The sequence below is a fragment of the Drosophila pseudoobscura genome, chromosome 2 (assembly GCF_009870125.1).
Source record: "Drosophila pseudoobscura strain MV-25-SWS-2005 chromosome 2, UCI_Dpse_MV25, whole genome shotgun sequence".
NCBI classification, from domain to species: domain Eukaryota; kingdom Metazoa; phylum Arthropoda; class Insecta; order Diptera; family Drosophilidae; genus Drosophila; species Drosophila pseudoobscura.
The window spans coordinates 21,451,115-21,471,310 of record NC_046679.1 but is presented as its reverse complement, the minus strand read 5'-3'; the positions used below and the strand labels follow the sequence as shown (position 1 = coordinate 21,471,310).

Genomic DNA, 20,196 nt, shown 5'->3' with positions numbered 1-20,196 from the left:
TCCCACTGAAAGGTGTCAGAGCTCAGACAGCGATAGCAGCAACAACAGCAACTAGAAGCATCTCGACAGGTCAGCGTTGGCGTCCAAGAGTACCTCTAAAAACAGCACAGGCGAGCATTCTTAACGGCCAACTAGTTGTAACGCTGTATTATTTAGTTTACGCGCCTTCAGCCCAAGCAATGTACAAATTTGTTCTCAAAGGAGTTGAACGCAATCTGGGAAGCAAAGCGCCAGAGCGAGAGAGGGAAACGCTGCATCGGTGGGGATGAGCGTGGGTGCACCCACATTTTAGTTTTACAAATATTCGTGGGGTCAATATTTGGAACCCTCGGTCGGTTTGCGTTACTGTCTGGGTAAAGTGGGCATAAAGGCTCATTGAAACTTGGATGTGGAAACGATGATCGTGGGCGAAGTGCAGCATTACATCCGTCTCTGTTCTCTGTTTTGGTGTCTAGTCTATCCATCCAATAGCTCGTACAGTAAAGGTGGCTGGGAATGGAATGGATCGAGTGTTCAATTAATGAGAAGACTGGTCAAAGAAGGAAAAGGCACATTGACGTTGCTGTTTGTTGTTTTTATTTTCGCATAAATCAATTGAACTAAATACACTTCAAAAATTAGGGCGCCTACTTCTGCAGCCGCCTGGTGGCTCGTCGGATGGGGCGTTGCTCCGAAGTGCTCGGCGGCAGGGCGAACATATTGCCGGCATTGATTTGCTGAGACATGCCGGGCGCCACACTCGCCGATGGTGGGGCGGGGCTACCGAAACTGAAGGCCCCTGCTCCTGGATTGGTGGCTGCTGCAGCCTGAACCGGCGACGGACTGGGGCTTCCGAAAGCACTGACACCGCCGCCAAAGCTGAACGGCTTCGCCGTGTTAACGTTCTGGCTGCTGGGCGGAGAGGCCATGCCGCCAGCTGCCGCTCCTCCGAACGAGAATGGAGCGTTGCCCGGTGGTGCCGGGGCGTTGGTCTTGGTTGTTGTTCCGCCAAACGAGAAACCTCCCGGCTTGGCCTGGTTCTGCACGGCGCTCACCGCATTGACAAACAAGTTGCCGCCTATGGCAGGAGTGGCATTGGGCGCCGCGGTTGTGGTGCCACCAAATGCAAAGGGTTTGCTTTGATTGCTAGTAGCGGGCACGGCAGGTGCCCCAAATCCGCCAAAGCTTGGCGCCGCAACATGTGCTGATGGTGCATTTTGAGTGTTGTTGCTGCTGCCACCAAAACTGAAGCTCGGCTTGATGGACGCGCTGGGGGCGGCGGCGGCGGCGGGCTGGCCAAAAATGCTGGCGCCACTGGTCTCCTTCTTGGCGACAGCGGCAAAGGAGAATGCTCCCGGCTGACCCGGGGCCGACTGCTGCTGCTGCCCTGCTGAGGGGGTTGAGGTTGCCGCATTGTTGGGTTGCTGATTGTTGCTGCTTCCACCGAAACTAAAGCTCGGCTTAACGCCTGTGCTGGCGTTGTTCGGTGTTCCAAAAAGACTCGCTCCAATGGTTGCTGCCTCCTTCTTCCCTGCAGCGGCCACAAAGGAGAATCCTCCGGGCGATGCAGCTGAGCCAGCGGTGGATGCGGTTGTTCCAGGGACCTGTGGCTGTCCGCCACCAAATGCAAATGGTTTTGCGGCTGTTGCAGCTGCATTATTGCCGATCTGAGAGGTTGGTTTCTGAGCTGTACTGAAGCTGAAGGCACTTTTTGATGGGGCATTGGTCGATGAGGCGCCGCCAAAGGAAGGAGGGGCTCCACTCGTGACGCCTGCACCGAAGTTGAACAAATTGTTGCTGCCGCTGCTGTTGCTGCCATTGGATTGCACAGCTGTTGTCGCGCTGGCATCGCCTCCGAATGCAAATGCTGGCTTTGTTTCCTTGATGGTGTTTGGTGCTGCTGCTGATGCTGATGCTGCTGCAGCACCACCAAAAGAAAACAGTGCGGGTGTACTGGCAGTTGCACTCTGCCCAAAGATGTTACCTGAGGTGGGCGCTGGCGCTGGTGCTGGTGCTGGTGCCGGTGCCGGTGCCGGTTCTGCTGGCTTTGCGACTGCTGCACTTCCAAATGAAAAGAGGTTTGATGTGGTCGCAGCCGCTGTGCTCGTTGTTCCCGTGAAACTGAATGCCTTTGTTGGCTCCGCAGCTGTGGTTGTGGCTGTGGCTGTGACTGTGGCTGCAGGCTGCTTGAATGCGCTGCCAAAACTGTTGCCACCGAAATTCGGCTTAACTCCGATTATGGCTGACGGCTTTGCTGGCTCTGGAACTGTTGTGGCGGCTTTGTTCGCTTCGGGCTGCTTAAATGCGCTGCCAAAGCTGTTGTTATGTGGCTGTGGGTTCCCAAACAAAGATGTTCCTGTTCCTGTTGCTGGAGATGGTGTTGCTGTTGCTGTTGGTGTTGGTGTTTGTGTTGGTGTTGGTGCAGATGCTGTACTACCCCCAAAACTGAAGACAGGAGGCTTGGCTGCTGCTGGTGCACTGGACTCTGTTTTTCCAAACATAAACGCCGCTGTGCTTGGCGCATTGTTTGTGGTGGTGCTTCCGAAGGTCATTGCTGCTGGGCTAGCAGTCGCTGCAGGTGTAGACGCCGATGTAGTTGCTATCCCATTGGTTGGTATTCCATTCATCTTGTTTGTGGGATTGCTTTCCAGTTTGAATGGTGTTGCAGTGTCTACTGGCGGCGCTTTGCCAAATGACAGTACGGGCGCTTGAGCACTGCTTGTGGGGGCAAAGACTGATGTTGTTTTCAAAGGGGCCCCGATAACCGTGGCAGTGGATTTTTGACTTCCGAATGTCAGTACTGGTGTGGCTGCAGGTGAGCTCGATGTTGTTGGGGCTGTGTTGACAGCAGTTGGCGTTTCTTTCGATGACTCGTTGGGTGATGCCGCTTCTGCCGCTGCTGCTGTCGCTGATGTTGGTGCTTGGCCAAAGAGAAGCTTCGGCTGCAAGCCATTTGTCATAGTCGTGGTAGCTGTGGCTGTTGCTGTTGCTGTTCCTGTTCCTGGAGCTGGTGCGATCACCTTGTCACTCAATATAATTGGCTTGTCACTGCTGGACGTTGTCGTGGTCTTGGTTATTGTCGAGGGGCTGACTTTGGTCGCTGTGTTGGGTGATACCGCTTTGGTTGTCGTCAGAACAATCGGTTTGATGGGTGTCTTTGGACTGACGGGGGCGTCCATTTCGTCTGGTTCTTCTTCTTCTCCCTGGTAGATCTCGCCGCGCAGGCCACTCAGCATAATGGCCAGCTTCGTTTTATGTGTGCGCTCGACGCTGGGATTCTTGACGCCACTCAAGGAGTTCTGCTGCTTGGGCTTCACAAAATTTATGCCCGCGTATTCGCCAGCATCCACGTCGGGACTCTCAAGATCGTAATGTTTGGTCTGCTCTTGCACCTGCTGTTGTGTTTGCTTGGTATTGAAAAGCGTGAGTTTCGGTTTGGAGGCAGCCAATGGCAGATCCACTGCGGTGTTGCTGTGTAGTTCTGCATTTATCTGGTGCTGCTGTCCCATAGCCGGTGCTGAGATGGTGCGTGAGGGCGCCACTACTGGTACTCCTACAATCGGCATACTCTTTGCTATGGCTATGGGTTCTGCGTCTGTCTTGCGCTGCATCTTGGACACTGGTGCGCTGGGGGAGTTCTCGGGCGAGCTGCCGTTGGCTGTGCCCTCCATGCTCGTCTGCCGCATGCTTTCCCTCATGTCGTACAGCTTGCGCTTGGTCACGTGCCGCCGGCTGGAACTCAACGAGGAGGCGATGTCATTGTTGTAGCTACAGTTGCGCCGCTTTGCCAGCTGCTCCGGTGAAACGGCCTCAGTGGGCTGCAGGTGATGCTGCGTTTGTGTCGGCGGCGCCAGCGGTGGCACCATTGTCGCCGCATGATTGTGTCTCAGTGGAACTGCCACGCTCAGCTCTCGTTGCCTTTTGAAAGTTGTCGCGGGAGGCGGATGGTGATGATGGTCCACAAAGTCGCCGATGCGATGGCAGCTCCTCTTGAAAATCTCGTGCTGCTTTTGTGTGTCCTGAACAAAATTTAAGCCTGAGCACTTGGCACCAGATCCCAGCACGGACAAACTTACCCCACTGTTGATACGCTTCCGGGAGATCTCTTTGAGTTCTTCCAGAACACTCCTGGTGGGCTCGCTCTCATGCTGCGGCGGATGTGGATGCAGGATGGGGCGATTTTCCCGTGATAGCTGTTCGTGTTCATTATTGGACACCTTGTGGACACCCACCACCGAATTGGAACGCAGCAGGCCGGGCAGCGTGCTACCGCAGTAGAAACTGCGCTCTGGCGGCGCGATTCGAGTCATGGACAGTGACGGTGGCGATGGTCTGTACGGCAGTGGGGACGACGGGGTCCTTCTTGGCTGCTTCAGTGGATTGTACAGATTGCTCACAGATATGCTGCGCTGAAGGCCACGACGGCCGCCCAAGGTGCTGTCGTTATGATATGCAACAATCCGAGAGGCCAGTCCACTGCTGTGCACATCCGCAAATGTTCTGCAAGCGTACAATTTGCATTGGGTTAAGAAGGTACAATTGTCGAGGCGTTTTTCATACTTGGGATCCATCAGACTGAGGTTCAGTTTCTGTCGCGACATTGTTGTTGTCGATGATGCGGTGCGGTTCCCCGGGGTGCCATTAGTTGTGCTTTGGCTCCGTTCGAGACTCATAGTTCTGTGTATGAGATTCGCCGGCGAATGACGATGAGCTCTACAAAAAAGAGAAACCAAAGGAGTTTAATAGCACACCAGATATGTCTGACATTTTCCAGTCCTTACACTGGACTCCCATCAATTCTGGTAGAGTCAGCAATCGGATTGCTGTGATGCGGTGACATGATGCTCAAACTTAAGCGCGCCTGATGGTTCATTCTGGTTCAGGCCGATCCGGTTTCTGACGATAAATTCAAATCCAAGCCAACTTTAAAAGTGTCAAACAGTCCGCCAAATCCAAACTGGCTTTAACAATCAATTTACCAGCAAACTCAAAAAGTTGAAAAATTGAACGACACCTGGTGAAATGCAGGCACGCGACCCGTGTTTCTATTCCGATAAAATATACCGTCCGACCCTCGGAAATATACCAAAATATATCGTCTTATTTTAAATATATACCGTAAAAATACTGACAAATTCAACTTATATATTACATATTGCTCAATTTTGAAGTTCTGTCGAATATGACTAGCTAGATGGAACATTTAGCCATGCCCAAATAATTTTATCCAATTAATTAACTTACTTTCTACTTAACTCGGACCTCGTGCCTAGCGATAGAATATACGAAATACACCGTTTCATTTTCGAAATATACCGATAAAAAAGTAACAACACCGCGCTTTCCATTATTTGAGCTCATTCTTTCCTTTCTTGCTTAGTGTTTCTAATATTAAATAGTACTTATATGAGATTACCCGTTATTGAAATGCCGTTTTTGTTTTCATTAGCAAAGCAAATTTATAGAATATTCTTTAAGCTGTCACGCTATTTTGCATTCACCGATACTTATAATAGTACTTTTCGATATATTTCGATATTATGCCGGCAGACTTATGGCAGCTTAAACCCTCAAAAAAAAAAAAAGAAAATGAATCTGCCACTGGCAGCCGATATCCTTGATTTAACAATATGATTCAGTTAGATTTTTACAAAATTAGAACTAGTTAGAATAGTTGGTGATGTTGGAAAGGAAAAATCTTTTTATAGAAATTGAAACTAAGAGTTATGAAACCATTTTTTTAAGAAACTGGTAGTAAAAGTTTGTCCCTTTAAAGGATACCTTGTCAAAAATAACACATTAACACACTCTTATCTGTGACTCCTGCTTTTAATCTTTTAATCGAGCTCCTTTTGTTTTGCTCTCATAACATGAATCTTGGACTGAAGATGAGCCTTTAAGTGTGTATTGCGCTGGAAAGTTTGATCGCAGGTGGCGCAACTACAAAGATAATATAAATCAATCAAGGGTTTGCGGAAAGAATACAAATGTGTCGGTGTACTTACTAAAACGCCCTCACGTCAGTGTGTGTTAGCTCATGCCGCTTGCGACCAGAAGCCGAGCTGAAACATTTATTGCAATAGTTACAGGCATACGGTCGGGCATTTGTATGAATTCTGGGAGGAGGATAAATATATAGATATTGGTTAGAATCGGAGCCAAAACAAAACACGTTAGTTTTACTGACCGCTCGTGTATTACGCGGGTTGTGCTATTGTGAAAACTCTTGCCGCAATATTTACAGGTATAGGGCTTTTCTCCTCTGTGAACGATCCTTTGGTGGAGCGACAGCAAATGATCGGTGTAGTACTTTTTACCACAGTCCTGGCATGCAAAATTCTTTATGCCCGTATGCCTCAGCATGTGCAATTTGAAGTTGCTCTGATCGGTGAAGTGCCTGCCGCACTGCTCGCAGACACAATCCCGGCGACGCTGCTGCCGCTTTCTTTCGATTATCTCCTCCTCTGTCAAATTTTTCCAAGTCGTATATTGTTTCTTGGCTCTTCTAGCGGGAATTGCAGTTGCCACTTTCTTTGGTCGTCCTCTTTTCTTTGTTTTGGTAGCCGGCGGAGGAGAGACATTGTTGGAAGCTATGCTGGTTGGAGAGGATCTGCCGTTTGAGTTGTTGTCAGAGAATTCTATTAATTCGTTGAGCCCGTTTTCGTCATCACTGCTATCATAAATGCTGTCAAGCTCTTTCCTCAGACTCGTAATCAGAGTGTCTGCATCCTGTGCAGTGTCCTCAACCACCTCATCAATATTTTTGTCTGGTGGATCGTCGGCATCATTATCTGGGAACTCCTCGAGCAAGTCATCCATATTTTGAAAAGAATCGTCTAGATCACCCGACGACATGGCAAGCTCATTATCCATTTCAATCTCATGCTTAATTTCTGTGTCCTCATCATAGTCCGTCGCCAACTCCGTAGGAGACCTGCTGCGATTCTGCAGCAAGTTCTCCTGAGTCTCGATGCAGAGATTTCTGAACGCGATGGCCTGACATAAGTCGTGCAAACAACCCGCGCATATGCAACTGGGAAGCTCCGGATCATTTATGAGCTACAAATTGGAATGAGCATTAGGATTTGGTTACTTGATGGAAAGAACTCACCAAGATCCCAGACACTAATTGGATGTTCAGCAACAGCTTAGAATTCTTCTTCTGGAATAGATTTTTGGCATTCGTATTGTAGATGACGCCCCCGCAGGCTCGGCATTGCAGCGTCATTTTAAATCTCGTTTCTAGCACGTAAAATATGAAAAATAAAATACATTTTTATTCAAAACAAACTAAAATCTGCATGTTATTGCAGCTGTTTGGAGTCGACGCGGTGTCATCACTATCGATAACGATAGGCGCTATTTCTGCACTGCGAATCTCTGCACAAAACGAAGTAAACAAACAAATCCAATTAAAATAATTCTCTGAAAATGCGCAATAAGATCTGTCGCATTTGCGGTGGCCATGAGGCTTCGATAAACCTGTTCTGCCCAAAGAACGGACACTTGATCCGCCAAATTCTATCCATTACTGGGGTCGGGGTAATGCGTAAAATAAATTATACCTAGACTGTATTTACATGATTATATTAATCTGGCAGCTAAATGAAAAAGCAGGTCTCTCCAGCCATATGTGCGATAAGTGCGTTTTCGACTTGGACTGTGCCATAAAGTTCCGGCAGCGATGCATCATCTCGGAGAAGCGTAATCTGGAAAAAGTCAATTCGGAACCTAAGGATGAGGAGGATGCCGAATCTGATAAAGAGTCTAATGAGCTGAACACCGATGAGGAGATATCTGATGATTGTGCTTTGGAATATGAATCAGAAAAATGCACGGAAACGAGCATGAAGCGAAAACACAGCAAATATGCCGAGCCCTATATATGCGATGACTGTGGAAAGACCATCAACAGTTGGAGCAACTTTCAAGAACACAAACTGCGGCATACAGGAGTCAAAAACTTCGAGTGTCAGTTCAGGTGAAACATATTGTTGCAAAAAATGCCACTACACCTGCTAATCGGCTTCCATCTTCATCAGTGAGTGCGGCAAACGTTTCGCCACTCGCAAGGAGTTGGTGCGACACCAGCGCTGCCACACAGGAGAGAAGCCCTTCGTCTGTAGCTACTGCTCCCGTCGATTTTCCGACGCGAGCTCTCGCGAAGAGCACCACAGACGCCACCGGAATGAAAAGCGGTTCGAGTGTAAAACGTGTGGCAAGAGCTTTGTCAGCTCTGGCTGCCTGAGGAAGCACGTATTAACGCACGCATCAGCTGACGAGCGCAAATATCTGTACGCATTTTAGTCTAAGATCAATGCACAAATCATTCTTATTCCAACTTTATTTACTATACAGCTGTGGTGTTTGCAACAAGCGCTTCTTACGCATAGCCCACTTGCAAAATCATTTGACTACCACCACTCACTTGGAAAAGGCTCTGGAGGCATCTCAGACAGTCGTGCATGAAAATAACCCATCAATCACAAGCATTCCTTAGAGATCATTCGATTCTTTATTGACATTTTGTACTGAATTTTTATGTATTTATATTAATAGTATCATATGCGCATAGTATATATATTTTTTCACATATTTTTGGGCCCTTCCACAGCTTGCTGGTAGTCTAACTGCGTCGATGTGTTGATCTAGCATTATATATGCGTAGTATATCTCTTTTTTCGTATAGCATTGGGCCCATTCACAGCTTGCTGGTGGACTATCGTGGCGAGATGTCTCTCTAGTTGGTGATTACGTGAGAACGTTTTCTCGCAAGGATCGCATCTGAAATGATCAAAATCCATTACATTTCCAGTCCGAATAATATTGCGGGACTTAAATGCACTTACTGAAAGATCTTTTCCCCCGTTTGATTGTGGACCTTCGAAAGATGCAATTTCAACCAATACTTATAGCGGAATGCCGTGCCACAAATCTCGCAGGAAAACGTTAAGTGAGTTCTGCAAGATACAACAAATTCAGTATGATCCTGCCAATCCAACCCCTTTGATCTCTCTCACCTTTCATGATGTTTTCTGTTGCCAGAACTCGAAAAGTGTTTCGAACAGTGCTTACACTTGAATCGTTTATCATCCGTGAGCGTTTCCATAATCACTGGGCAACTAACTCTAGAAGAAATTAAGGATCGATCATGGATCATAAAAACCATTCAGAATGAGTGTGTTTGATCTCTATCACCTTTCATGACGGTTTCTGATGCCAGGAGTCAAAAATTGTTCCGAACAGGCCTTGCACTTAAATGATTTCTCGATCGTTCTTCGTTTCTTCTTCTTTTTCAGGACTCTAGAGGATCGATCATCGAGTACAATTGATTATATACATATTATTAAGTTTTTGTTTCATACTCACGCGCATTCAATTGGCTTCTCCGCTAAGCTGCGTTGCTTGCTTTCAGTGAGCAAAGAAGTTGGACTATTAGAGTTGGACCCTCTGTTTGAGAGTTTCCGAGGCTGTGATGTCTTCTCAGCATCACTTTCGGTGAAATCAACTTCTTCCAACTCCTTTTTCAGACTCGCAATCAGGGAGTCATCAACCTGTACTTGTGCATTATAATCCGCATCCGGTGTTTGGTCTCCGAAATTATTTTCTTCTAGCTCCTTTAGTCGGGATCTCATCGGGGAGTCGCGATCATCAGCGTATATTGGTTGTTTATTCTCTTCGTCGTGTGGCTCCTCTTTCAGACGCAGAGCCAAGGAGTCGGAATTCTCATGCGATTCTGGAAATCCATAAGACAAGTCTTCCTTCCCATCAAAGGAAACGTGAACATCATCCGAGGGCTTGTCCTCGTCCACATTTGGCATGTGCCACTTTGATATTTTGGACGGAGATTTTCCACGACGTTGCTGCTGCAGCAAGTTCGCTTGGGTCCGAATGCGATTTCGGAACGCGATTGTCTGATCCAAATCGTGTAAACAATAAACGCATATGCAGCTGGGAAGACCCGGATCATTCACGAACTACAAATTGCAATGGAGATTAGGCAAAAATCTTATTTTTGTTTGTTGGTTCGAACTTACATTGATCCCACTCACTGCTTGGAGAACCTCCAACATTTCAATGTTCTCCATCTGGAATATATTGGCTGTTGTGCCACATATTGCATTTGCACAACATCGACATTGTTCCGACATTTTTCTATTTTTGTTTATCAACAAAGAAAATAAATTTGCGCGCATGCGCACATCTACACATATGTCAGCTGGTTGTAATCGTTATCGCAGGAACGTCACACCGATAACTACATATGTAGATATGTACACATTTAATTTTAATTTTTGTTTTATTTTCTAAATAAAAAAAATGTCTAAAAATAAATGTCTCGTAAATACGCATCATAGAGACCGCATTAACTTGTTTGTTCTTGTTTCATCAACATTTAATCAATCTTTAAATACAAATTATTTCATTAAAAACGTTGAACATTGTTAAACGTTCTGAATTGAGAGATGGCCATTCTTCTCAACATTCAGAAACGTTGAGGTCCACTGTATCATTTAGAGCTGTTCAGGTTAAAGATATCAGGTAACTTTTGAGGAAATATGGACTTACAAGAAGAATTAATTATTTGTTATATATATATTTGAACATTTATTTACACATTATCATATATGTTAGTTGAATCTTTAACGAACTAGTATATTTCCGAAACCCGCATAACCTCGTTTGTCTCGAGCGCTCTCATAGTTTGCTGGTGGGTCATCGTGCCGATGTGTTGCTCAAGCTGGTGCTTACGTGAAAAGGTTTTGTTGCAGGGCTGACACCTGAAATGAAATGGAAAATTCCTTTCCTTTCTCAAGTACATATATCATAGCTGAATTGAAAGTACATACAAGAACGGCTTCTCCCCCGTGTGTGTAAGCATATGGTTCTTTAGCACATTCGAATAAGAGAAGGACTTGCCACAAGTTCCGCAGGCAAAGGGCCGTTCATTTGTATGAGTCCTGCAAGGTAAGCAAGGGTCAGTAATAGCCTGCCGCCTTCGGCATCCAGTCCTCTTACCGTTCATGCCGTATGTTGGAGCTTCGATCCGCGAACATGCGGGCGCAGTATTTACACCTGAATGGCTTCTCGCCCGTGTGTACTCGTATATGGCGATTTAGCTCCGAGGGACCGGCAAACGTTTTACTGCAGATTCTGTGGGAAATGGTCAATCAATCAATCATACAATAAAAAATTTGACTTGTGTGTTTATACGCACTCGCATTCAAAAGGCTTCTCCGCCATGTGACGGCGCATGTGAATGTTGAGGGCTGCTCTTTTGGAGTAGATGTTTCCACAGATTTCGCACATGATATTTGTGGGCTCTTCGCTGGACTTGTACACACCGTGTGCTTTTTCCTGACCATTTTCCGGTGTGGTGTTCCGTGGTCGCCCACGACCGCGTTTGGCGAGGCGTGTTTTGCGGATCTTGGGCTTGCGGAGACGCTCACTCGGATCGTAGTCACTATCGCTGGCGTTTTCTATCAGCAGGTCATTTTCATTAATCTCCTCCACCACATTATTTATGTCGTCGTCGTATGAGGTTTCAGCATCTGCAATTCCATCCTCCAAACGCTCTTCAAGCATTGTGTCTAGTTCAATATCCCCATCGGCATCAATGAATTCGCTTGCTGCCTCGTAGACATATTCGATGTGATGCATTTCTATGCTCGTGGAATCGTCTGTAGGTTCGGATTTCATCTCCGCCTTAAGGAAACCAAAGAATATGTGTGACTCGGCATTGCAAGTATACAAAAAAAATACCTTGACAACATTGTTGGAAAAAGCTCGCTCGCTCGCCTGGATCAATTCCCGAAATTTGTGCGAAATCGTAAGCCGCTCCATGCAACTAAAGCACAGCATGCTTGTCATGTCCTGAAGTGGGGCTAGCTGTAAATATGTAGGAAGTAGTTGCCGTCAAATTGGGTGCTTTCTTCCACACACGTACCTTGATGCTGCCAACTTCTTCAATTTTGCGCACGAGCTCTGGGCACTCGATATTCTGCTCGTCGAATAGGGTCGTCATTCCGTCCAAACTTAAATCTTCTGTTAAACAGATCCTACAAAGCATGTACTCGGGCATATTTCTTGAAATATACTCCAAGTGTTTTGCAATAAAAAATAAACAAGCGTCTTGTCCTCCAACTTTTCACTGCCTTTTTGGTTTTTTGCATATATGGGCACACTGCCGAAAAGCAGCTCGGGACTTTTAACCCATTAAGGACCTATTTAAGTGATCCAATAACACTGTGTGTGAACAGTTAACTCTATAGCTGATAATAATTATTATTTTTTTCACAACATCTGTCAGTTGCGCCAGGTGTGTTTGCATATGAGTGTTAAATCTTTTCTACTCCATTAGTGACAACCGAAGCTGTCTGAAATGATTGTGCGGTATAGAATTGTCGGAGGTACTACAATACCCAGTGGCCATCAATGGGCTAAGTGCGTCGTCCTACAGCCACACCAAAATAAAGAACCTGGACTAGCATATTTGAAACGGATTAATCGAGCAAACCAGGGCACAGGGCACGAAAGAATTAGCAATAATGGAGATCAGCATCAAGTGGAGCATGTGTAGAACGTGCAAAAGCGAGGAAACGACAAATCTGCAGTCGCTGTTCAATTCTGATGCCCCCAAGTATTTGAACGAGTATGCGGGGCTCAATGTGAGTACGCGACGCTAAAATCAGCAACATTTATTTCTTATGCTTTCTGTTCTGTGTGTTTTAAGGTGGTTCTGGACGATGGCTTGCCTGATAAAATATGCGCAGCATGCATTCACATGTTGGAGGAAGTGCACAAATTTGTCACCACCTGCAAGCAGGCCGATGAGCAGCTTAAAAGTCTCGTACGCCAGGCAATGTCCTCGTCGGTGTTTAAAATACCCAAAAGTACAGAGGCCGTCGTTGAAAAGCGAAGGCGTGCGAGGAAACAAATGATATTAGAAAGACAGGAGGAGGATCACAAAATTGACTATTCCGGGGACAGTATTTTAGCAGACGAATCAAGTCTGGACGACGGAATTGAAACCCTCGTTGAATTATCACAAGATTCGCCTACAGTGCAAGATTCGCCTGCATTTCACACACATATGAACGAGTCTTCTGAAGAAAATGCGGGCTATCTGACCTCCACAGACAGCATAGAATACAAAATAAACGACCAGGTTAATGGGGACGTTGCATTATGCATTAACGTGGGCTCATATGAAGATTATCTCGCAGAAAACGACAATGCACAGGATAATTCTACAATAAAGCCGCAACCTTCCACCGAATATGAAATAGATCTCGCAGTAGCCTGTGTTCCGGAAAGACACAGGTGCATTGTCTGCAGCAACACCTACAACAGTTCGTCAAAGTTAGCTGACCACATGCGCACCCACCTAAACGAGCGATCATACGAATGCGAGTAAGTCTCCTCCTGATGAATAATATAAAGCGCAGACAAAATAACACAAGATATCTATATATATTTAGAGTTTGCTTCAAACGCTTCAGCGCCAGCTGTAACCTGAACACACACATCAGAACCCACACGGGGGAGAAGCCTTATAAATGTGAACATTGCTTGCGATGCTTTGCCGATCGCAGCACACATCGAAAGCACGAACGGTAGGATGCGTCCAGCGCTCCATGGAAATTATCGCTAATGCATATGTGGGTTTCAATTTCAGGATGCACACGAATGAGCGACCATATGCCTGCCACATTTGCCAAAAAACCTTTGCCCTATCCTCCACCCGAAAGGCACACATTCTAACGCACTCGAAGGAAAAGGCCCACGCATGTTTAAAATGCAACAAAAAATTCCGCTTGCCGCACCAGTTAAAAGCCCACCTAAACACTCACGCACATATGATGATGGTATTCGAGGATCGTGATCCCTCGTCATAGCCAGAAAATACAAATCGAAATCAAAGATTCTCCTATACGTTTAGCTTATATTGCACTCTTAAAAATAGTTTGTCTTAAAAAAAGCAAAGTATCCTAGAGCTTAAGCTAGTCCGTGTGGTCCGTGGAATTAGCCATTGCCTGTTCCTCCATGTTTCTGTGGATTATCGTCTGCTGATGGGCCTTCAACTGGTGCATCAGGGTAAAGGACTTAGAGCATACTGCGCAACTGAAATCGGAGAAAACAATGTTTTGCATTAGACAAAATGACACTCTTTACTGCGGTGCGGTGCTCTATTACTTGTAGTTCTTTTCGCCGGAATGCACCAGACTGTGGTTCTTGAGGATGGCTGGGTGCGTAAAGGCCTTGCCGCACTCCTTGCACTCGTAAGGTCGAGTGTTGGTATGGACTCGCTCATGGCGCACCCTTTCGCTGCGGTCGTAAAAGTGACGCTCGCAATACATACACTTGTACGGTCGTTCGCCCGTGTGACGACGAATGTGGGCCCGGAGCTCACCCATTTGGCGGAACGATTTGTCACATATTCTACAAAGAGACATGGTTAGGAAGATGACATGGTAGGACAGTGCCTTCTTTCTTACTCGCACTGGTGGGGCTTGTAGTCGGCATGGGCCATCATGTGTGAGGTAAAGATAGACTTCTTATGATATACGTTGCCACACAGGCTGCATATGAATTTCGTGGGCAAGCGTTTAAACTCTGTTTCTGGTTCCCCAGGACTTGTATTCTTGCGCTTGCATTTTAGTTCATTGTCTGGCTTGCGGGGCCTACCTGGCCGGCGTTTGTTCTGGGCAGTGCTGGGCTTCGGTTCTGGCGATGGTGTTGGCGACAGAAAGTCTATATTACTGTCATCAAAATCATCAACATCGCAGTAGTCCTCATTCATTATGGGAGAGTCCTCGACTATTTGACCATCGTCGCCGGGCGTGATGGTTTCATCCGCAACTAGATCTTGATCAAATGGTTGAACGTTTACAATCATAATTTCCTCAGCTTGTTCCTTCGGTTGGTCGTCGGCATCGGTGACTGGCTCATTGGCCACAAGCTCTTCATTATCAGTGACATAGTTGACACCGTCGAAAATCTCTTGATACTGCGCAGTTATATCGTCCAATTCTTCCTGGGGGCTGTCATCCTGGTACTGATTTTCAAGGCCACAATTGACTTGAAGGTTCTGGTACATGTGTTTCATAAACTCGCTATTGCTGACTTGCTTGAAATCCTCGGCCTGCTCGCCATCCGAGAAGCATGTCTCCAAATAAACTTGCGAATTAAGAACCATTGTGCGAAATCTAAACCACATGTAAACGAATTCACGGCACTTGCTGCACACCTTAGATGGCAGCCGATGAGAGTTGCGAATCTGTACAAATTTTAGATGATGGAAAATTGTATTATAGTTCTTAATTGCTGATTTGCCTACCTTTATCCCGCAACAGAACTGAAACTTTTCACTGAGATCTTCATTCCCGGCGTCCTCTGCATCCACATCCGCCTCGTCTGCTTCAAACAAAGCACTCATTGTCACCTCTTCGAACTCTCCCAAGCATGTTCTGCATTTTAGTTTCACTGCAGACGCTGCATTTTCATCCATCGTGCCCCAATAGATGCCAAAAGATCAATTTTTGGGGATAACAACAGTGTTTTGGATGCTAGTGATCAGTGTGACCGCGGAAATATCGCAGATCGAACATACGGTCTGACCCTCAGAAATATACCGAAACATACCGCCTCATTTTCAAAATATACCCTAAATATACTGACGAATTCAAGTGATATTTTGCATATTCCTCGTTTTTGATATTCCGACGAATATTACCAGCTATATAGAACATTTAGGTATGCCATCATAATTTTATCCCATTTATGAATAAATGTTTTACAAGATTGAATAGTTTTTAATCCTTGCTTTAATTGTATTTTTTGTAAAAAACGTTTAAACGAAAACGATGTCCTTACCCGATTCAAGTTCGGTTATCGATACTATCGGCTGGTTACGAGTGGTGCGCGCCAAATCTAACTTTTTTGAATATGAGCGACAAGGATTTAAATGTTGTCAACCGGGCCATTACCGATTCAACAAATACGACGATTCCCTCAATTGTGATCTTCCGTCGAATATCAGCTATATGGGTCAGATCTCCGTTGTGACGAACGCGTAGATGACTGTCCCGCAAGTACGAGTTGTAGAATTTCTTGAAACATTTCGGGCACTCAAATTTCTTGACGCCGCTGTGACGAAGCATATGCATCTGTAGGTGGCCAGCCATACGAAAAGCGTGTCCACACTGCTCGCAGACGTAGCTCAGACAATAAGTAATTGTTCCCGCCGCGTAAGATTCTTTTCCTCATTGGTTAGCTTGGATCGTTTTGGCCTTGGCGTTTGGATCTTTTGTTCGATAGGCCAGTACAACACACTGAATGCATCCGATGATACTACTGTTTGAAGCTCCACTGTGGGTTCGGTTGGGCACGGACCATCGCCTGCTGGTCCACAGTTCCTTCTGATAGCTTAGCGAATATTCTATATCAGAAAGTAGCTCCGACTCTGAAAAGCCTTCGTTTTGCTCTGTTGACTGTTCGTATAATACATTCTCCAACTCAGTTTCCATTTCCTCAGTTTCTATATCGGTGTTCTGGGCTTCTTGGGTGAGCTTGAATTCAGTTGTTATGCAGTTCTCCCGGAACTCAATGGCTTTCTGCAGGGTTTCCTGGCATTGGGGCACATGTGATGAGGCATACCCTGCAGTCCCCTTATCTACAATAAGTTAAAAAGATAAAGCCGTTTGATTATGTGAATTTTATGCGTACCCAGACTCCAGTTATTGCCTCTATGTGGTACAACAGGGCACTGTTCCTCTGATCATAAAGATCTTTAGGGGGGAGCCAGGAAGTCTGATCAATTGGTTTTGGTTTTTGCTTTTGGTTTTGTTTTGATATCTATCTAAACAGCAATTTATTTAAGCGCGAATGTTTCAACATGTTTGAAATGTTTCACCGCACACACGGATCACGGATACTTTATTAACTACTTGTTGCATTACGTATCCTCGTCCGTAACGACATCTATCTGAATTTTGTTCTGATCCTGACCAACTTTTTTAATATGCAACTTCGATCGGTTGTGGGTCTGTAAGCTGGATTTGCGGTTGAAGTATACGTCGCAGGTCTCGCAGCTGTGGATAAACATGTATGATAAAATATAAAGTGAAAATATATAGACGCATTTCAACTTACTGGAACGGCTGTTCCCCAGTGTGTACGATCTCATGCATCCTCAAGGCTCTCTTAAGTTGAAAGGCTTTTCCGCAAACAAGGCAGACGTGAGGTCGGATATCTGGGCACTCCTTGTGTTGCCTGAGAAAAAACAAGTTTTGGTTGGTCTGACACTCATTGGACCCCACACAGTTACCAACCTTTCATGCCTTAATCGTTTTATGCAGTTGTCAAAGCGCTGTCCACAGTACTTGCACGAGTATGGCAGCTCCCCATTATGTTTTACTCGTATGTGCAGGCTCAAAAGGTGCATAGTAAACTCCTTGCGACCACACTCCTCACATTCAAACTGCTTGACGCCTGTGTGGCGCGTCAAATGTACATTAAGATTGCTTTTATCTTTGAACCATTTCCCGCATTGGTCGCAGCAAAAACCACCAATGGCTCTTCTATATCGCTTCTTGGCAATATTCTTTTCAGGTTTTATAACTGGATCAACATCTGATTTTCTGGATCCACGAAATACCCGTTTCTTAGGAACAGAGCACGAATCTAACCGTGACTTACGACTTGACAAAGGCCTTTTACTAACTTTGTCTTCATCATGATCTTCCTCGTCAAGGACAAGCTCAGCATCCTCATTTATCAGGGGGTCGAAGTCCAAAAGCTCATCATGAAACTCTCCATTATTATCTATTTTCTCAGATTGTTCTTTCACGGCTCTTTTGAGCATATTTGATGGATTTCGCTGACGACACGACGAAACTTTCTTGTAAAATGCATCTGATTTACCATGATGGCTCAAAGGACTTACTGGCTTTAATTCCTCACACAGAGTTTCAATTTCCACTGTGAAATATTCCTTAGTTTCATCTGGCTTCGGTGCTTTATCGTTACTAATTAAGGGGTTCATGTGCACTGCGTCATCAGCCCTTTTAAAATCAGCATCGTGTGTTTCGTACCAAAGGTTGTTTGTCCTTATACAAAGATCTCTGAATGCCATGGCTTCATTTGACTGTTGCAGGCAGGAGGCGCATATATGTGATGGAAATCCTACCCTGTTAGTAAGCTGAAATTTAACTCGATTTAATGTTTATATGAATGAATTCTACGGCCTCATTTCTACCCAGATGCCTGTCAGTTTGAGGATGTCGTTCAATATGTCGTTTCCATTCTCGTCAAAGAGTTTCCTTGGATTTACTGCATGCTCCCCGCAAGTTCGACACAGAAGCGCCATTTCGGGACTTTCTCTCTAAATTAAAGAGGTTTATTATGTTTTATTTTGTTTTTGTTCTGTAAATGTCCGCTAACAATGTGACTGGCACTTGCCGCAAACGCGTTGCATTGTGACTGCTGCTAAGGCCATTCGCAAAATAACATATTTTTTTTCGTATTTTCAAAATCCATTCGTCAATCAATACAATAAGAATACTTCATATCGTCTTGTTTTATATTTAATGTAGCACGAGTATTTGGATTCAATGGATAAAATATCCATTAACATTACTATTTCGGCCTCAGTATTTGTTTCTTTTCAGTCTTCCTTTTCTGCGCAAATGTGGAATCATTTAAAAATAAGCCACACACAATCAAGGGCCATTTACTTGTTTCGTTAAGTATCCTCGTCCGTAAATACATCTATCTGAATTCTGGTCCGATCCTGTCCAACTTTTTTAATATGCAACTTCGAGCGGTTGTGTGTTTTTAAGCTGGAATTTTGGTTAAAGTAAACGTCGCAGGTCTCGCAGCTGTGGAAAAACACGTTTAAATAAATGTAAAGTGTAAATATAAGCTTTACTTTAACTTACTGGAATGGCTGTTCGCCCGTATGCACGATCTCATGCCTCTTCAACTCTGCCTTACGGGTGAAGGCCTTTCCGCATACAGGACAGACGTGAGGTCGAGTATCCGGGCACTCCTTGTGTTTTCTCCTGAGGAAAATGCAAACTGTGGTTGGTCTGACACTAGACCCTATGCAATTACCCACCTTTCATGATTTAAACGTTTTATGCAGTTGTCAAATCGCTGTCCACAGTATTTGCACGAGTACGGTAGCTCTCCTTTATGTTTTACTCGTATGTGCAGGCTCAAAAGGTGCATAGTCAACTCCTTGCGACCACATTCTTCGCACTCAAACTGCTTAACGCCAGTGTGCCGCTTCAAATGTACATTAAGATTGCATTTATCCTTAAACCATTTTCCGCATTGGTCACAGTAAAAACCACGAGTGGATCGATACCGTTTTTTCTTTGGTAAAGGATCAACATTTGATTTTCTGGAACCACGCAATACTTTTTTTGTAGTAACAGAGCAGGAATCTAATCGTGACTTAGGACTTGACAGAGGACTTGGTATATCATTCATTTCTTCATTATTCTCCTCTTCAACGACAATCGCAGCATCCTCCTCATTTATCAGGCGGTCCAAGTCTAAGACGTTGTCAAAAACCTCTCTATCATTAGCTATATTATATTGTTCACTTTGACGATTCGACGAGCCGTGAGGGCTCAATGGACTTGCTGGCTGTATTTCCTCATACAGAGTTTCAATTTCGACTTTAACATATTCTTTGTTTTCCTTAGGTATTGCCGCTCCCTCATTTCCCATTAGGGGGTCCGTGTGCACTGCGTCAGTTGTTTTGGAATCGGCAGTTGTGTACCAAAATTTGTTCGTCCTTATACACAATTCTCTGAATCCCATGGCTTCATTTGTCTGTTGCAGACAGGAGGCGCATATATGTGATGGAAATCCTCTCCTGTTAGTGAGCTGAAATTGAACTCGATTTAGTGTTTGTATCAATATACACACATCCATAGGTGATTTCCACAGCCTCATTCCTACCCAGACGCCTGTCAATTTGAGAATGTCTTTCAATATGTCGTTTCCATTCTCGTCAAAGAGTTTCCTTGGATTTACTGCATGCTCCCCGCAAGTTCGACACAGAAGCGCCATTTCGGGACTTTCTCTCTAAATTAAAGAGGTTTATTATGTTTTATTTTGTTTTTGTTCTGTAAATGTCCGCTAACAATGTGACTGGCACTTGCCGCAAACGCGTTGCATTGTGACTGCTGCTAAGGCCATTCG

The 20,196-nt window shown here is 45.2% G+C and overlaps 9 protein-coding genes and 1 pseudogene across 12 annotated transcripts; 2 read left to right on the top strand and 8 right to left on the bottom strand.

Moving 5' to 3' along the window:
* Positions 1–553: 553 nt before the first annotated feature.
* LOC4802373 (nuclear envelope pore membrane protein POM 121) lies at positions 554–5,066 on the bottom strand. Of its 2 annotated transcripts, XM_001359265.5 has the most exons (5): positions 4,959–5,066; positions 4,761–4,875; positions 4,540–4,692; positions 4,056–4,479; positions 554–3,998 (listed from the first exon to the last, which is right to left on the bottom strand). In XM_001359265.5, exons 2-5 carry the CDS (start codon positions 4,850–4,852, stop codon positions 627–629), a joined length of 4,041 nt encoding a protein of 1,346 aa, XP_001359302.3. In that variant the 5' UTR covers positions 4,853–4,875; positions 4,959–5,066; the 3' UTR covers positions 554–626. The 2 variants fall into 2 exon arrangements, with proteins under 2 accessions (XP_001359302.3, XP_033239231.1); XM_033383340.1 differs by having other exon boundaries at positions 4,761–5,060.
* Positions 5,067–5,593: 527 nt separating this feature from the next.
* Positions 5,594–7,313, bottom strand: LOC4802369 (zinc finger protein 239). Its single transcript, XM_001359261.4, has 4 exons — positions 7,091–7,313; positions 6,167–7,038; positions 5,985–6,095; positions 5,594–5,919 (listed from the first exon to the last, which is right to left on the bottom strand). Exons 1-4 carry the CDS (start codon positions 7,205–7,207, stop codon positions 5,817–5,819), a joined length of 1,203 nt encoding a protein of 400 aa, XP_001359298.3. The 5' UTR covers positions 7,208–7,313; the 3' UTR covers positions 5,594–5,816.
* Positions 7,314–7,346: 33 nt separating this feature from the next.
* On the top strand, positions 7,347–8,556 carry LOC4802372 (zinc finger protein 91). The gene is made up of 4 exons (XM_003736674.3): positions 7,347–7,521; positions 7,581–7,960; positions 8,022–8,273; positions 8,338–8,556. Exons 1-4 carry the CDS (start codon positions 7,411–7,413, stop codon positions 8,477–8,479), a joined length of 885 nt encoding a protein of 294 aa, XP_003736722.2. The 5' UTR covers positions 7,347–7,410; the 3' UTR covers positions 8,480–8,556.
* On the bottom strand, positions 8,472–10,235 carry LOC6897580 (zinc finger protein 808-like). The gene is made up of 6 exons (XM_002137689.4): positions 10,017–10,235; positions 9,349–9,956; positions 9,178–9,282; positions 9,000–9,107; positions 8,829–8,939; positions 8,472–8,763 (listed from the first exon to the last, which is right to left on the bottom strand). The coding sequence occupies exons 1-6, from the start codon at positions 10,173–10,175 to the stop codon at positions 8,634–8,636; spliced, it is 1,221 nt and encodes a 406-aa protein (XP_002137725.4). The 5' UTR covers positions 10,176–10,235; the 3' UTR covers positions 8,472–8,633.
* Positions 10,236–10,556: 321 nt separating this feature from the next.
* On the bottom strand, positions 10,557–12,167 carry LOC4802370 (zinc finger protein 248). Its single transcript, XM_001359262.4, has 6 exons — positions 11,927–12,167; positions 11,743–11,868; positions 11,198–11,685; positions 10,999–11,133; positions 10,830–10,940; positions 10,557–10,760 (listed from the first exon to the last, which is right to left on the bottom strand). Exons 1-6 carry the CDS (start codon positions 12,059–12,061, stop codon positions 10,631–10,633), a joined length of 1,125 nt encoding a protein of 374 aa, XP_001359299.2. The 5' UTR covers positions 12,062–12,167; the 3' UTR covers positions 10,557–10,630.
* Positions 12,168–12,334: 167 nt separating this feature from the next.
* Positions 12,335–13,912, top strand: Zaf1 (ZAD and Architectural Function 1). Its single transcript, XM_001359263.4, has 4 exons — positions 12,335–12,647; positions 12,713–13,392; positions 13,461–13,595; positions 13,658–13,912. Exons 1-4 carry the CDS (start codon positions 12,528–12,530, stop codon positions 13,875–13,877), a joined length of 1,155 nt encoding a protein of 384 aa, XP_001359300.3. The 5' UTR covers positions 12,335–12,527; the 3' UTR covers positions 13,878–13,912.
* LOC4802368 (zinc finger protein 200) lies at positions 13,905–15,591 on the bottom strand. Its single transcript, XM_001359260.5, has 4 exons — positions 15,320–15,591; positions 14,478–15,259; positions 14,176–14,421; positions 13,905–14,103 (listed from the first exon to the last, which is right to left on the bottom strand). The coding sequence occupies exons 1-4, from the start codon at positions 15,488–15,490 to the stop codon at positions 13,983–13,985; spliced, it is 1,320 nt and encodes a 439-aa protein (XP_001359297.4). The 5' UTR covers positions 15,491–15,591; the 3' UTR covers positions 13,905–13,982.
* Positions 15,592–16,148: 557 nt separating this feature from the next.
* On the bottom strand, positions 16,149–16,827 carry LOC6897579 (uncharacterized; annotated as a pseudogene).
* Positions 16,828–16,837: 10 nt separating this feature from the next.
* LOC117183223 (transcription factor Ouib-like) lies at positions 16,838–18,495 on the bottom strand. Of its 2 annotated transcripts, XM_033385968.1 has the most exons (5): positions 18,239–18,495; positions 17,927–18,181; positions 17,313–17,860; positions 17,134–17,253; positions 16,838–17,072 (listed from the first exon to the last, which is right to left on the bottom strand). In XM_033385968.1, the coding sequence occupies exons 1-5, from the start codon at positions 18,347–18,349 to the stop codon at positions 16,937–16,939; spliced, it is 1,170 nt and encodes a 389-aa protein (XP_033241859.1). In that variant the 5' UTR covers positions 18,350–18,495; the 3' UTR covers positions 16,838–16,936. The 2 variants fall into 2 exon arrangements, with proteins under 2 accessions (XP_033241859.1, XP_033241858.1); XM_033385967.1 differs by having other exon boundaries at positions 17,313–18,181; positions 18,239–18,494.
* Positions 18,496–18,550: 55 nt separating this feature from the next.
* LOC117185673 (transcription factor Ouib-like) lies at positions 18,551–20,186 on the bottom strand. Of its 2 annotated transcripts, none has more exons than XM_033385970.1 (4): positions 19,954–20,186; positions 19,100–19,878; positions 18,921–19,043; positions 18,551–18,860 (listed from the first exon to the last, which is right to left on the bottom strand). In XM_033385970.1, exons 1-4 carry the CDS (start codon positions 20,062–20,064, stop codon positions 18,725–18,727), a joined length of 1,149 nt encoding a protein of 382 aa, XP_033241861.1. In that variant the 5' UTR covers positions 20,065–20,186; the 3' UTR covers positions 18,551–18,724. The 2 variants fall into 2 exon arrangements, with proteins under 2 accessions (XP_033241861.1, XP_033241862.1); XM_033385971.1 differs by having other exon boundaries at positions 18,921–19,040.
* Positions 20,187–20,196: the final 10 nt, after the last annotated feature.